The 16,790-nt window shown below is 38.5% G+C and overlaps 1 protein-coding gene across 1 annotated transcript in view; it reads right to left on the reverse strand.

Annotated features, from left to right (window-relative positions):
• The window catches only part of LOC104490003 (netrin-G1-like), a gene marked incomplete at both ends in the record, with an annotated part of 59,134 nt that overhangs the window by 21,293 nt on the left and 21,051 nt on the right, over positions 1-16,790 (reverse strand). The window contains 2 exons of the mRNA XM_010132228.1: positions 4,747-4,884; positions 10,449-10,616. Of these exons, the coding sequence (XP_010130530.1) occupies positions 4,747-4,884; positions 10,449-10,616 (306 nt within the window). The remainder of the gene's footprint in view (positions 1-4,746; positions 4,885-10,448; positions 10,617-16,790) is intronic.

The raw sequence follows: 16,790 nt of genomic DNA on the forward strand, positions 1-16,790 counted from the left end.
TTGCAGCTGTGCAGAGGGGAAATCCCACTGTACCCTGACCAGCTAAAATCATTCTACTGGTAAAAAGACGTAGAAGATGTAAGAAGATACAGATGGATTGTCTGAGGCTCCCCACACAGGCAGTTGCAAAGGTGAACTGAAAGGTGATGCTGGTTCTGAATTTCTATTCCTTTTCACAGAGTGTAGTTCCCCAGGCACAAGCTCAGTGTGCAGGTACTGAGGAACCCACAGGACACATCTGTGTACAAACACGTATAAAAGATCACTAACCTTCAGTGGGGGAGACAATTACCTTTACGTATTTAATCTGTTTAGAAAGGAGTGTGTGATGTATTTTTTCAAGAAAGATTTTTTTTTTTTGTGTGTAAAGAAATGGATGGTAACATCTTTTCTTGCTGAATTGTAAACATAAACTTCCAAAAGCAAATGTTAATGTAAGTTCCAGGGTTACAGTTTCAGGTTTGATAGTCTCTGTCAATTCAATCTGCGTGATGATTTTGATCAAATGCCTCAGCCTCTAACACTTGTAACACATGATAAAATGCACACAAAAAAGCTTACATTTAAATAATCATATACTAAGTTGAATGCACACTGTGACAGAATACGAATTATCCAGCAGGCTGCAGAGTAATACAAGTTCAGTCTGGAAGACAGATACAAGCACTGAGAGCACTTTGAGCATGAAGACAAGAGTAATTCTTTGCCTGCTTCAATAAGAACTATTTAAAACGAACGAAAAAAGGTAAAACAGAAAATTCAGAGCTTGACGTAAGGTGTCTGGCTGAAAACTCATTCACTAATTGTTTAAATTTTACACCATTGAACCAAGATGATTTAAAATAGCGATTGACAACAATAACACACAGGCTTTAACCTGGTAACTCTTGCACTCTGTCCAGGCTCAACGTCTTTATTTGCTCATTGACTACAGGAAGGGAGAGTGTTAATAATACTAATCATTGGAGCTTCCCTCACCTTTTCCCTTGTGGGGTGATCACACCTAATGAAAATTCGAGCTGTGCTGCTAAACTGAGATTGGCAAAAAGGTCACTGTTTCTTTGCCTGATTCAATAAATGTGCAGCTGGTTTGGGAATCAGCTCTTGTGTGCCTGAAATTAAAAGGCATTATTTTTAAAATCTCCTGTACGTATGCAACAGAATTTAGCCACCTGAAATGTCATGGCCAAGAAATACAAAAGATGCAAGACTATGAGCAGTACACTTAGAAAATCAAGCGAATGCTCCTGCTTCATATTTTGCCTTCATCCATTTTTTAGAAACTCGGGCAGTTCCGTGTGTGAATGTTTCTACCTTGGGTTATAGGTTCCTCTTATTACAAAGTACTGTATTTAGTTTCAGACCGGCCCAAAACAGCTGTAGTTGCTGGTTAAATTTCTTGCCAGGCTTGGAGCTTTTTCTTTTGTTTTATGTTAATTTTTAAAGGAAATAATTTAATTTCAATGAAATAGAAAGATGAAATTTAGCTATGTATTTTCTTATGTTTTGAAATTCTGAGAGGGTTTCAGGACCAGCCTGTCCTATTCTTAATTCATTCCTTGCACTTTGATCTGTGTATCCATGCTGGTGAGAAAACCATTGTCGGTATCTGAGAGGGAGGCAGAGAGCTAAACCCAGCAGCTTCCCTGCATGTGCAATGCCTGCGGCATGAACGGTTCTGGGGGAGGGCTGAGAGCAGTGGCACAAGGCACAGCTGCATCTATTGTCCCTCTTTTTCTGAGGGCAGCAAACCTTCCTGTACCACCCAGACCCTGCTGACCGCTCCATCCATGCAGCATAAACCCTGAATTCTGTAGATAACAGCTGTTATCACAGTGCTTTTTATCTGGGAGGCAAAGCCTAAAATTGCATCCGACCTCTGGATGCACAGAGGTGCCAAGTGATGAGCGCTCTGCCTAGATCCTCAGAGGCTGTAGATGAAATCAGTAAGAGTGAGGTACCTAAATGAATGTTTCTGAGGATAATAGCTTCTGTGTCTTTGGCCCGTGTGTGGTACAGGCTAGACTCCGAACAATAATTTATCAAATGATATATTGTGAACCTTAGAAACACAACAGGACTTAAGCATTGGTTTTTCCCAAACAGAATTACTAATATATAAAACTAACCCACTCCATTTACTAATACAATGATAGCTATGGTGTGGATTTAACCTATTTAGTTACAGGTCAAGTTTTGGTTGCTTGAGGTGAACATTTTTTAGCAGCAAAGCTCCGTAAGAATAGATTTTCTTAATAAGGCTAAATGGTTACGTATTAGAAAAAGTGAAGAAACACATAGTGGTCTGGGGGGTGTGTGTGTATCAGTCTTTACATACATACAATTCCTACAGCACAAGCTTCAGGCAGCCGATCAAAACACATGCTGCATGTCCAGACAAATAATCTTTTCTAGCTTTGCTACGGCAGCAGAATGAGTTCTTATTTTTCTTGTATAGTGGGGTCTGCTTGCTTGCCCAGTCATTTGCTTAGATTTCAATGGGAAAATAATAAACAAAGCTAAAACTGCCACACTACAAAATTAAATGAATTGGAATTCTGCTCCTCCATGAAAAACCTTGAAATGAGATTTAAATCAACGTGTACTTGGTAAAATGTGGCAATTTAATGTCTGTTCCATAAAACTGACAACCGCCTCTAGTTGGTTTTCCTCTGAATTTGATCAGATAATTTGGTCAAACTTAAGAGAATATCTAACAGTTACACAATCAGACTGAGATTTATTCAGAAAATTACAACATAGTGAGGGAAACTTAATTAGTTTTGTCAGAAAATATAAAGGCACTAGCTTGCATTTCCAGTAACTGTCTAAAGCTTTTACAAATACTCTGATTCAGCTAAAATCAGGCTAATTATATGCTGGGCTCAAAAAATCCTCATTAAAAGAACATTATTGAGGTTATGATGTCCAAACCTGAAAAGATAGGAAATACTGCAATTAGTAAGCAATTGGTTTGACAAAGTGGTATTTATATTATTACATTAATTATACGTCTGTAAAATTTGCTCCACAGATCTCCAGACCAGTGGATGTGGTGCTTGTTGCACTCTATTCAAATCCTGCTGCAGGGAATCGTATTGATTTCCTTTTTCATTTTTTTCTCTGTTGTTCCTGTCACTACAGTATATCAATGCTGCACAAATTCTAATGCTTATTTTGCCCGTACCTGGGCTAAGGTACAGGGGTGGTGACAACCTCCTTCTCCATAAGGAGAGAAAGGCAGAGGGAGATCCTATGATTTCCGAGTGCTTTTTTGGAGATACTTAGGATCTGATTTTTCAAAACATTAATAATAAAGAACTCTGATATTTGAAACAATATTTTGCCTGCTTTCTGCTGCAACTGTAAGTGCTTAATAATTTTGTGAATCAAAACCCAAGCACAAGCATCCAGAAAACGAGAATACATTTAACAACCGCATGGAAAAGTATGGTTTAAATAACCTGGCAAGTACAAACAGAAGCTTTCTGGCAGAAGCTGAGGAAGTCCAGTTTCCTCCGGTAGCGTTTGACTGCCTTGCCCATGCAAACTTCCATTCTCTTCATATAGCATCCTTAATGCTACTTGGTTAAACATCACAATCTTCCCTGAAATTGCCGATTTATTGGTTTTCTTTCCAGATATATTTGCTGAATTGTCACAAGCCCGGATTTTGTACTTCAGAGGTACTCATCACTTGGAGAGGCAGCAGTAATCTCTAGCTTTAATGTTTTGGTTTGGTTTTTTTTTTAATTATGACATACAATTTGTATTTGTTTTAGAGCTTTTGTATGGCTGTATGGCCAGTTTTATAATAATTGGCTAATCATGTCAGTAATTACATTCTCCCTTGTGCTTCTCAGTCTAGAAAATCAAAAGCAAGCTCTTGTAGAAACCCATCTTTAATGTGTGTGTGTGTGTGTAAGAATGCAGACAGGCAGGGAGAAAAGGTGAAAGAAAAAACATGAGAGGACTCTCCAGAGTTTCTGGAAGTAGATGATCAAAACAGTTATAAAGAATAAATCTTAAGAATTTACTACAAAAGAAATGTGCAATAGAAGCCTAATCCCGTGTATACCAATGTGGTATTTCCACTCACTTGTTTACAGGACTTGTTTACCAGGAGAGAAGCTAAATTTTCAACTAAGCAACATGTTGTTGAAACAACATCTGCTCTAGCAACATTTATGCAAAAGTTCAGCTTTTCTTTTTAAGGATGCTAAGTATATCTCCATTTGTTTTACCTTAAGCTTTTGTCTAGTTTTCAACAATGACAACAGGTAACGAGCCCCTTGGATTGTCCAGGGACACAGCTTTAAGGTATCAAAGCAAAGTTAAGTTACCCAAGAAGCTGGTAAGATGTTGAAGTTTAGTACGGGATAAAGTGAACATGCAGAGAAATCGCCTTTTGTCTTTAAGTAAGAATTTTAAAGTTGGAGTTAATATACCGATGTTTTAGTATACAAAACTTATGTTACAGTTGGCAAGACACGCACATTTACATATTGTAGTGGGAGCTTCTCCAGGCGTTAGCAAGAGGAGAGGACACTGACAGCATATTGGCATAAATGGATGGCCCAATGTACTGTCCTCATCGGGGCGCCTCTGGAAAGGTTCGGGCGGCATGGCATTCGTACAGCTCACAGAGTGTTTTGCTCATTTTCTGCTCTTACGTAGCTGCATGTGACAGCATACAGACGCAGAGGCAGCACAGTTGCAGGAGAGGGGCGACTCTGAGTTACTTACGTTGACAGCCCAAGCTGTGCCAGATATATCCCGGCAGACATTTATCACATTTAGGCCCTGATGTTCCCTCCTTACACTCACAAAATCCTCTGTCATTACAGCGATCATGGACTGAACCAAAAGGGTTACAATAACAGTCTGCAGAAACAAGACAACACATACACACCGGATTCAGGTCCATGTATGGTGATAATTCATTCAATACCAATAAAGGGTGCACTGCCAGTGCTGAAGTTAAAGGAAGACTGTCTGTGAAGGAGATATATAGAGATATATATGTATATATATAGCTACTATAGGTCCATTTGTTTGTTTGCATTTGTCATTGCAGGAAGAGACATTATATGATGTGCAGAGAGAAACTAAACAGAAAAGATATAAAGGCAGAAGATACCATGGTCTTTGAGGATGAGTGATTGGAACAAATTCTCTTTTGGTAAGAGTATTTTTGACAATTTAATGAACATTAGAAAAGCTTTGTATAGCATGGATATATCAATGTGCCATCAGGGTGAAATGTTTCACGTTATTAAAATAGGCTTATCTATATTACTCAATATTTTCAGAAGTGCTGAATGTCTTTATAGAGCTATATAAATGCACTTTACTTATTTCCAAGATAGTCTTCCTTTATGTTCTGAGCAGCATAATAATTTATGTGGATATTTGCCATTAAATTGAAGAGATTGTATTTATCAGTGATGTTATTAAGCCATTTACATATTCCACAACGAAAAGCTTGAGGTGAGCAGTAGTGTAATGCAAGACTTATCAGAACAGGCTTTACACTGCCATTTTCATTTCTCTCACCTCTCAGTGGGCAGATGGAAAATGCAATGAGGCTCATTCTCTGCTGTATATTTTCCACATGTGTTCACCTAATTAATTGAAGAATGACTAGAGTAACCCGTTTCCTCCCACAACACTTACTGTGTTGTTCACTCTCAGCCCTTTTCTTTAATGCGATTACAATATCTGTGTTCAGCTTTCAGCTGGCTGAACAAAGATGACAAGACTGTAGCTAGCACATTTTTGGCACTCTTGTTCTTCAGTTTATTTTCTTTTAAAATGAAGGGCTGTATCTTATTTGTATGTAGACCCATGTAGACCCAGAGTAACTCCACTGTCAACTGAGACCACAGACACGTTGGCAGCATCTGATCTTTGCTGCTGTTGAAAGCAAAAGACACACACGAATCGATTCCTGAATCTGGGCAACCTGCTGGGAGTCTGGCTTTATATGTCTGTGAATCAGTGCTACTTTGATGACTACCTTTGGCAATTTTTCCCTAGCATCAGGTTAAACCTCAGCGAAATTGTAAATGATAAAATGGAGTTGAACTGGGAAGTAAAATATATATTAAAAAAAAAAAATGGAAAAACTGTAACAGGAAAAAAAATTACCAAGATGACGTTTGTCATCTATTGTCTCAGTGTTATTAACTATAAATTACAGGTGGCACTTTGAACATTTGGCATGCTGAAGAAGAATAGTTACCTTTGGCAAACAAGAGTTCCACAATACTAGCAGAGTCAATTAGCTAGCAACACTCCTTAATGAAGCTGAAAACTGACACACCAAAAATCCTGTGCAAGGCAGAGCAGAATTAGAGCATGATGGCAGCCATTTGAAAAGCTGCAGATTCTGCTGCTAATCAGATGTATGAAATGTTTACGTTAAACAGGCATAGAACTGAGATACATGTTGAATGCAGGAAGTAAAATTCACTTGAAGAGTGTTTATAGAAAACCTTGAAAGACAAAAAGCTTGGAATTACATTAGAAGCAGAGGGCCCGATGCTTGTCCAGTAAAAACAGTTTAGTTGGACAAAATGGAGTTGCAGTGATTTAAACAAGCGTTTCATATGGCCTATGATATTGAATGTTACAGATACACAGTGTTATACTTTCTAGAGAGCAAGAACCTGACTCTCAGTCAGTGAAAGCTTTCCTACTGAACTCTACCACGTGAATTTGTAAGTAGTACCAGGCCCTGTTAAAGGGAAGGTAGATAGTGGAAACAAAACTTTAAGGCAGACCCATTTACAATAGTAGCAGACAAATCAGAATGCCAGAAAGAGCCAGTAACTTTTAGTAACTGAATCTAGCCTCCATTTTCCTCAATATACAACTGATACCACACGTATAGAACCTGCAGAGGTCCACCATCCAAGCTTGTTGTCCAGCACAGTAACACAGGCTTTGGAGCAGTTCCCGAGACCTGCCAAATACTTAAGACATTAAAGAGCTCAAAACCTACAATTCCAGTGCGCCACAGGGAGGCAATGAGTATCTCCAATGCCCTTACAACAACAGGATATTAAATAACATTAAATTAATGTTCCCAGACTATTCTAACAAGCAAACCACACACCAGATTCCAGGGTAGGCAAGAAACCCCTGCAGACCTGAACTGGGAAGGGATTTTCCTCCTAATCTTCACCTGGTGACGGTTTAACGGATGGGAAGATGACAGTAGCAGTCTTCTGTTCACTGAGATTCTCTCTATCAGTGTGATGGTGCCAACAAAATACAAAGAAAACAAGTAAAAGAAAAAAAAAGGGCTGGGAAAATGGGCTGAAACTTGTAGGCTTGCTGCTTATCAGTCTGGGTTGACAGTGGCTACAGTATAACCCTCAGGGCTGACGTAACCAGCTAGTATTAGGGTTTCTAAAGGTCTCACAGCTGTTATTTGAGGCTTAGGTCTAAGTGACGGCAAGGTTGGCTTTACGGGTGGGATGATAATTACCACTTCAGCTTTTGTGCTGTAAGGCAAAGGAAGTGTTCGATTACTCTGGGTCTACTTGGTGGTTTCCATGCTTGCCAGTGTGTGTCTTCACTGAAATCAAGCGTTATTAGGCCTTTATCAATGCCTTGTAGAAAACAAAATGCTCTTCAAGTTGTTAAATTCTTTTTCACTCTAAGCATGTCAAGTGATAGATTTTGAACTTTAAAATGCAACGATTTATTTAGAAACTGCAGTTGCCCATATGAGGTAATTTTGCAGTTAGCTGACAAATCCGCAAATTTTTGACGTTTCATTTTAAGAAATAAAATTTATTTTGTTTCTTAAAGAAATTAAGGGCATAATGAAATTAGATTTAAGCCCACTGTAGAATGCCTTGCATTTGATTCACTGGTAAAAACCTTCTCAGTATTTCAATTCTTTGCAACTTGTCAGTTTTAAAAATGAAACATTTTACATTTTCTCCATTTAGTTAGCATTGGCTAGGATTCACAGATTTGTTATCCATGTACTTACCATATATATTTATAAAAACTATGTAAGTCGTTTTGATAAATCAGAGCCAAAATCCTGTTAGTTGCTATTAAATTAGCTCATGCAAACATTTTTTACTTGTCTACGTATATGGCTGCAGAGAAAATAATTAGCCTGGAAAAATGACTTTCATATGGGAATAAGACTTGCACATGTCACTGGAAAACTGCTTATTAAAATGTTCATGCCAACATTTCACTCATACTTAAAACCCCAAACACTGCTTTTAAACTCAGAGAAAAGATAAATGAGCATTTCCAATAGAGCAAGACTCTTTGTGCTTGACCTAGAAGGATCAACTCTCTCAGAGGTGAAAATACTCTGCATTTTGCCTGATGAAATCCGAGGAGCCCCAGTTCAGGTAAGAAACTTAAGTGCAAACTTCCCTGTTTTCTGAAAAGCCCTTAAATATCTGCTTCACATCACTGACTTTAAACAAGAAGTAGTATGAAAGCTGAGTTGGCAAATCGGATACGTATATTTTAGGTGCAGGATGATCGCTAGGATGTTGAAAACTTAGTCCAACAAGAATATTTTTTATTTAAAACAAATTACCTAATTGTAGCAAACCAAGGTTTGATCCTATAGTCATCTCACATGGCACAATTCCTGTGGGAGCCCAAGAGAATTCTGCCTGCATTGAAGTGGGAAAGTCAAGAGCAAATGCATCATGTTGCCTTTTTTTTTTTTTAAGACTCTTGTTAAATTAAAGGTTTTAAAAATTTCATTTCTGCAGAGTCTGGGCAATTTTCAAGTGCACAGTTGTTCTACTAAGACATTCTAAATACGTGATTTGCAAATTAAATTAAAATTTACTTATTTTTGACTCCTGGTTTGTTAATATCCTTGTCTTACGTAGCTATAGTTGCTGTTTTAGCATTTCAGTGTACACGGGCAAAAAACTTACTGAATGAACCGATGAAAAATCCCAGACAGAGTAATTTAGTGTCCTATTCATTAGGCCTGTTTAGGCAGCTGAAATTATACAGCCCTGACGTCGTACCGATGATGCCCGTCATCTACATCAAACAGATATGAGGGACAGTGGGTTTTTTCCAGGAACACTTGACTGGGTTAATCTCCTTAGCACAGTCATACAAAATCATGACTTGCCTACTAAAGTTCTTATTAGCTCAGACTAATTAATGTCATAGGAGATCATCCATTTTCTGAATGTGTTGCCAAGCGAAGTTAAAAGAAGGACACGTGAAATGCAGTGCGTGGATGGAGCTGGGTGTTTATCATGAAATAAAATACAAATCTCTTAAGCTGCAGACTGGAACAAATAATAGCAACCTAAATAGTCTCTGGCTTGAATGGATTTATAAAGAATATTAAAATATAGTTTATTCACATATTGTCTATTTTGGCATAAAAATATCTCGTAACTACTTTTTCTTTTTTCTTCCTGGAAAATGAGAAGAAAAAGAAAATCACAATGAAAACTCAAACAGCTTCTACTGATGCTTATGTGTATAAGAAACGTTATTTAATGAAATTCTACACCTCTGTTATTAGAACAGTGACTTCTGTGGCTACGTGTTTAACTACGGGCCATTATATGAGGTTTCCTTTATTGACTACACTCAGTTTTCACCTAAAGTGTCCTAACTTTTGCTATCTACTGTCTGTGGTGACAGGAGAGCAACGCATATTTTTCTAGGGTGGTAAAGATCTTATTTTTTATTAATACGTTTTTTCTTATGTTCTGACATTTCCTTTAATTCTCCATTTTGGATATTTATAGCAATGCTAGGTCTAAAGCACTGTTTTCACCTAGGAATCCCTTTTCTGAATTGACATTATGTCAAACTGGTTTGACTAATTCTGCTCCTAACCACAGGGGCATAATTTCAGTGTCTCCTTCAAGGAGAGAGGAGGTAATACTGCATTTACAGCCCTGTGCCTGGGAGCAGAATTAGCTGCACCATGTTTTTTATGAAATTTAAGTGAATAAAAGGGGTTAATAAACACCCCAAAAAGGGGTTAATAAAATACCCCATGTCCTACTGATGCAGTGGCAACTCATGTAGGTCTTCAGGCCAGTATTCAAGAGTCTCTACTAATAACTCTGAAAGTTAGACTGGGAACGGGTATTTACGACTCAGCCCTTCAATTTTCACATGCTCAGCTCCCGCCTGGCTCTGTCCTGCAGAAGGACAGCACAATCAATTTCTCACAGGCTTCCAGGGAAAGTCTTCCCAGGGCCCTTAGCTAGAGAGGTTCGCCATCACATACAGATTCCAAATACCAACTTGGGGCTACCGGGGCAACAGAAATGAGGTGAAAAGTCTACACAGACGTTCTTATCCATTGAAAAAGCTCATTCTGGCTCAACTGGCAAGTAAGCAGCAGTGGTCCCTAGCAGCTGCCAGTAGCTGAAAAGGCACAGAAGAAAAGGCACAATTATCCCAGGACTGACCTATGCACACATTTTCATCGTCCAGCTCTGCAGAAGCATTTCTGAAGTAGCCCAGCCTGCATAACTCACAGTGCTGACCTCTAGTGTTGTGCTTACAGCTCACGCAAATGACCGTATTGAGCAGCTCGATGTAACTGCACCGGTTGGAGTGCCCGAAGCATTCACAGTCTTTCAAGGAAGAACAGAAATGTATACAAAATGTATACAGCAGCAGAGTAATAGCACATTACATGCTTAGTAAAAATGAGAACCATGAATAGAAGTATGAATGGATGGCACATACGTGTTAATCAATGTAACATGGACAACAGCAGATGTTTATCTGCAATGAAAATGAAGTTTGTTTCAGGCAGGTTAGCGTGACCCGACAACCATGGCATGACGTCGAAGGTTGGCTGTTGTTGGCAGACCTGATGGAACTGAAGCATTTGCAGTTGTAAACCTTTCAGGGGTACTGGAGGCTCAGCTTCCGCTGATAGAAACGCACATCTTTTTGCATATTTGAGATGAGTGTAGATCAAGACCCAGGAAAAACTTTCTCATTTCTCATATTAAATACAGTGGACAAAATGGTCAAACTTCATCATGCTTAAATCCACAACTCTAGTAAAAGCTTTGTTCTGACATAAATAGTGAGTATTCAGAAATACTGCTGAACTCAGGGTACTGTAACTGATAGGTGCCTTGGGAACCAGACCATTTTATTTCAAACCAAACAAATCTCTAGTTTGACAATTTTGGCCAGCACCCCCTAAAGCAATTAACAGAGACGAAAAGGAAGGAAGAGAAGTGTTATTTGAGAGGCACTTCTACTGTACTTCCGAGGTAGAGCATTAACCCATTTTTATGTTCTGAGATGAAAAACAATTGGGCCAGAAAAGATCATGAAAACTCTGAAATGTGTATTGAATAGAAAGCATGCTTTCTGCAGCCATCTGAAACGCGGCTGGCAGGACAGCTGCTTTTTAAAAACCTCTTCATTAAACATAGAATGCTAGGGCCTTTTGCTCTTTAATCACAAGCAATGCTTATTTTTAGGCAGAGAGGAGAAGTTAGAGATGTATCAATATCATTACAGAAGGCACAGCTATACCTTGTGCAGAGAGCACTGATCGCTCGACTCTGAGATTGAGCCCAGAGTGAAAGCAGGAAAAGTTATGAGGATGATCAGAGAAGTAGAGAGCCTACTTTAAAAGTGAAGACTAGGATAATGTGGCTTGTTTAATCTAGGAAACTGAAGACAGGCTATCACTGGGCTCTAAATACATCAAGGAGATGGCCTTCAGCCAGCCTAAGTGTCTGCGCTAATGGCGCAAGAACAAATGGATGTTAACTGGCCATTGAGAAATTTCAGCTGGAAATTAGGAGATGGTATCTAGCCATGAGGGCACTGAGGTTCTCTAACACTCTTCCAATTTGTAGCAAAACCACTGACGCTTTAGAGGTGTAGTTTATTAACTGGGGAAAGAGATTACAGTACGTTTCCTGCGGTAGTGGAGTACTGGATGCAGTGACTTGGAAGGGCTTCAAGGTCTTGAAGTTAACTTAGTTTGATAAAGCAATAGCAGAGGGTGTAAAGTGTTGCCATACGTGACAGGAGCCAAGTCCCTGAGCTGCCTTTCCTACAGTATGCTGCTGATTACGCTGAGGCACCTACTGAGCCCACTGATGGTTGGCATAGGGCAGGAGATACAATATTCCTGCCTGTCTGTATTTTTATAAAGAAATAACAATACTGGTCCGTGTTTATGAATATGTCATGCATGCCTAATGCGTACGTATTTCTTTGGCTCTTGTCTGATGTAGTAGATTGGAAATAGATTGCATCTCTTCTTACACTGCACAACACTTAGCACAACATATGTTTCAATCTTGAGAGCTGCCTTTCTGCTGCCAGAAAACATTAATTCAATTTACATATACACATTTAGTTAACATATATGCATTCTTCTTCTCTTCAATGTTTTACTGCTAAACCAATGTTTTGTGGTCCATGCCAATCTGATAATTTTGATGCCTATAACTCCTGGAGTAGAATAAAACATGTGGTGTATCAGTGTCAGTATGTTACCACTTGACATAATTGAGCGGTGAGGAAAAAAGTGTTAATGTTTGCTGTCTTTTGCAGCTGGTCGGCGCGATTCAGCAGCTCAGCCAGCCACCCAGCAGGACTTCTCCCCTAGTGTATCTGTCTTGCTTGAGTGAAAACTGCCTGTGTGGGGCAGAGGCAACAGATCTAAAAGCGGAAACCAGCACTAGGAAACAGGAGTCACAGGGAGAATTGTTACGATTGTAAGTTTTTCTCTGTTTGGTTTTTAAAATAAGAAAGATTAATGATAAGCAGTTAATGATAAGCAATCTAATCCGTCTGAATCTCAGATTCAGACGCAAAAGCAATGCTGTCTTTCTCTGTCTGACAAAGCACTTGCGTTCCGCCTCCGTTAGACAATTTGTTTTGTTGAGATGATACCGTACTGGTGTGTTTGTCAGACTTGTGGCTAAACATAATCATACTGCAGGTGCATTTAGAGGAAATAATTTACCTTGTTTTTCAAATCAGTAACAGGCAGCAGAGTACTACCTTTTTATGTTTCAAAAATATGCAGACTATAAAGAAACGCCAGTAAATCAGACTATGTTATATTATCTTTTGTGTTTAAAGTAGCAGAAAGAAACTGGGAATTTCTGTGAATGAACGACTGCACAACTCTGGAACTGTGACATGACCTTCGGTAATATTACTGCTACACATAATTAGGCATTACAAAAGCACAAGAAACAAAGCTGCACATAAAATACTTCACACTGTAACAAGGCTTGCTCCAAGCTATGATTTGGACTGAAGAAACATCTAATAATATGAAGGACTTAGTTTGATGTACACACGCAGAAGGACTACCTGAGTTCGGACGTGGCTTATCAATATTAAAGGTAAGCAATAAGACTAATTCTTGGTGGCATTCCTATGGGTACTGCTCTTTTGTGAGAACTGTGCTGTGTGAAAGAAAGCCTTTGTCTCAAAGTTAACTTACAGGAAACCTCTAGGAATCTTGATCATCAATGGTAAATGCTACACGGTGTAGAAAAAACCCCAGTTAACTCAAAACCAGTCTAACATCTAAAGATTAGCAATGCTGCAAAGGGGAAAAAAAGGCGTAGCAAGTAACAATTAAACAAATGGTTTTTGCCAATTTTTGTTTCCAACCTGCCTCACTCCCCATTTTGTCAGTGCGATAATATGAACTTATTTTGCTGTTAGAATTGTCACGTCTTTAGATACGCGTCTCTGGCTAGCAGCCCACCTACTCCCATTCACTGGCAAGGCACTGAAAGAGATGGGGGAAAAGTATCAAAAATCAGGCTGCAAATGGTTTACCAACAAAGAAACGACACGAGCTTACAGTGCTACAAAATGCTGTGTTCAGTTCTGAGTACCACGTGTCAGAAAAGACACCGATAACTGGAGGCAGTTTGAAGCTGAATAACAATAAGGAGTAAATGGTTTGGAAAATAAAACCTCAGAGGGGAGGTAAAGATACCTAGACAGGCTTAATGTGAAGGAAAAAGGGAGGAGATGTAGCCACGTTAGATTTGATAATTGTCTTTGGATGACTCCGGAATTGTCAACTCTCTTGCCCCAACTCACAGAAGGATTGACTGTACGAGCCTTTAAAGACTATTTCCATTTCAATGATTCTATTGCAACAATCTCGATCCTCTTGTAGAAAGCATGATACAATTCTCAATTGAAGGAGGCTCATAAGAGACAGATTGCTTAATTGTTTTGTTTGTATAAATGGAATATTTTTTCCCCGTTCATAATGCTGTGTATTTACATCTTTGAGCTGACATACCATTGTGTTGTGGAGATGAGGCTTAGCTGAAGCTTTAGCTGCGACCAATAAAGCTGTATCATCACATGAAACAATGGTAAACATACGTGGATGGGAAACAATTTTTAAACCAAGGTAATGCGTGGGACGGGTATCGGTGTAATTTTCTAATTAAAAAGCACAAAACATATTTCAAGAAAAGTATATTCAGAAATCATGAAAATATTTTTCCATTTTCTAGTAACTCTGTGTTCCTCGTCTATACATTCAGGAAATGCAACAAAGGAGATTTCGTTGTAACCTTAGAAATGACCTGCTTCATAACAAACAGTATGTCTCTTTATTACGACCTCATCAAATGGGTCAAACTAAGTTCAAAAATGTCCTAAACCCCCTATTCTTTGTCAATATGTATTTAATGAATAATGAGATATTCACAATAGCTACAGAAAGACAAAACATCTTCATATATATACTCTATACAGATAAATTGATGAGGAAAAACAATGAGAAGACCTCAGGGTTCAGACTGTGAATGGCAGATATGCAAATGAAACAGGTCGCCTGTAAGTCCGAATATTGGCATCCTTTGTTATGCCCATGTAATTCCATTATTTTGATAGAACACCGAAACACCAGTTCAAAATTAACGTCTACACTGAATTTGCACACTGTTACAATACGATGAAGATGTAAGGCACACTTACGATGCACTGGAAGACACAACTACGCGTTACACTGCACGGCATTTACGGACACTTCTTGAGGATATGACCAATTGACATTGTATGGACTGTTTGCCCTCTGCTAATCTGCTTATGTATCGTCTTGTACATTTTACACATATCAGAGAGGAAAACAAGACCAGCAAACATTTGCTTTCTAGACAACAACCAGAGCGGTCATATTCCTGCATTAAACTCCTTGAGAAACAAATCCCATGTCACTCTATATGCCAGCAGCGACTGTCTAAGCAGCGGGTTTGTTTTCTTTGTATGGCTTATGTTTATGCAACTCAATGCTTCTGTCGCTGGCAATGAAGATGCCTCACCAGTAAGCTGATGGGTACACTTCACAGATATTCCAGATTCATACAGTGCAATGTTTTCACAACACCGAGCACTATGGGATCACTGTATGAATCCAAGAATTCCTACCTCTCTTGTGGTTTGCAACTTGAACAGAAGAAACAGTTGACATAGCTAATTTGGGAGCAACTGGATAGGTAATAAAATGAACAGTGAATTAGAAAAAATATCATATAGGAACAAATAAAAATATTAAAATAAACTTCTTTATAACTTTTAAATGAACTTTAACAATGGCTATTGTTTTGCAAGGAAAGTTAGGATGAAAGTTAGGGAAAAATGAGTTATATACTACGGAATTATTTGAGCTGTAATAAGCAAGATAAAGAAAGGAAATGTAATTCACATTTGCACACTTTGGCAGTCTTGTGTTACAGATTATTTGATGATTTCACCCAATCCATAGCCAAAGACTGTATGGTAACCAGAGTGCTCTGCAAAGGGCTTTATTAAATTTGTATGCATGTTTATTCTGGCCTAATAGCATAAACAAAACACAACAACATTATATTAGCTATAGGCGGATTTCTGTGATTATTCTCTTCATACTCTATCCTTGACTGAAGTATTTAATCTACAATAAATGTTCAACACTGTAATAATATGCTGCCAACACAAAAACTGAATAGAAATGCTTCTAAGGTTTTGTGTTTTGTGCTGCCTACAAAACATCAAAACTAAATTTACTTACATTCTTATTTTTCAGGAAGAAATGTCAAATAATTTTGTGTTGTTCAAGACATTTTGCAATGAAGTCTTAGATCACAAGCAAGACAATTAAGCTATGAAATACATTGGAAATGCTAAGTATCATTTCATTTGAAATATTTGGATTTAAAATTCCTGTGAATAACGTAGGCTAATCCTTTCACAGAGAGCAGAGATCGATCTGCAGGTTTTTTTGTTTGTTTAAAGAACACATGCAAACCCTTGGAAAACATAACATGGGCTAAATGAGGTTATTGGAATGTTAAGTATCGGTATCACTTCGTCAAGGATACTTAATTTTAAATATTCGTGAATAATGCAAACTGAAGTACATTGCCAATCCTCACAGAAAGCACCGAGCAGTTAGTATACTCTATTTGCTGGGCTCATAGAAACTTGCACATATAACATAGCAGATTTTATATGTATGTGCATATGTTTTTATTTGGCCGTTGCGATCGATGGGTTTAACCGCAGCCCTTCTAGTGTAACTCCCCAAGAGACTCCCAGTGCATCTTGTTCAGTTTAGTAGCTGTTTTCTAGATGACCTTTTCATTAATTTTATTCTCCACCCGTATGTGTCCTAGCACAGAAAGCACACCCTTTGAACAGTTACAGCAAGCCACAGGCCAGATGTCTGCAGGGATTTTTTTGAGAGCAAAGGGCAGTAAATAAGAACAAAAGGATGTTAATTTTCACACTGAACAATCATT

The sequence above is a fragment of the Buceros rhinoceros genome, unplaced genomic scaffold (genome assembly GCF_000710305.1).
Source record: "Buceros rhinoceros silvestris isolate BGI_N320 unplaced genomic scaffold, ASM71030v1 scaffold36672, whole genome shotgun sequence".
In the NCBI taxonomy this organism is placed as follows: Eukaryota; Metazoa; Chordata; class Aves; order Bucerotiformes; family Bucerotidae; genus Buceros; species Buceros rhinoceros.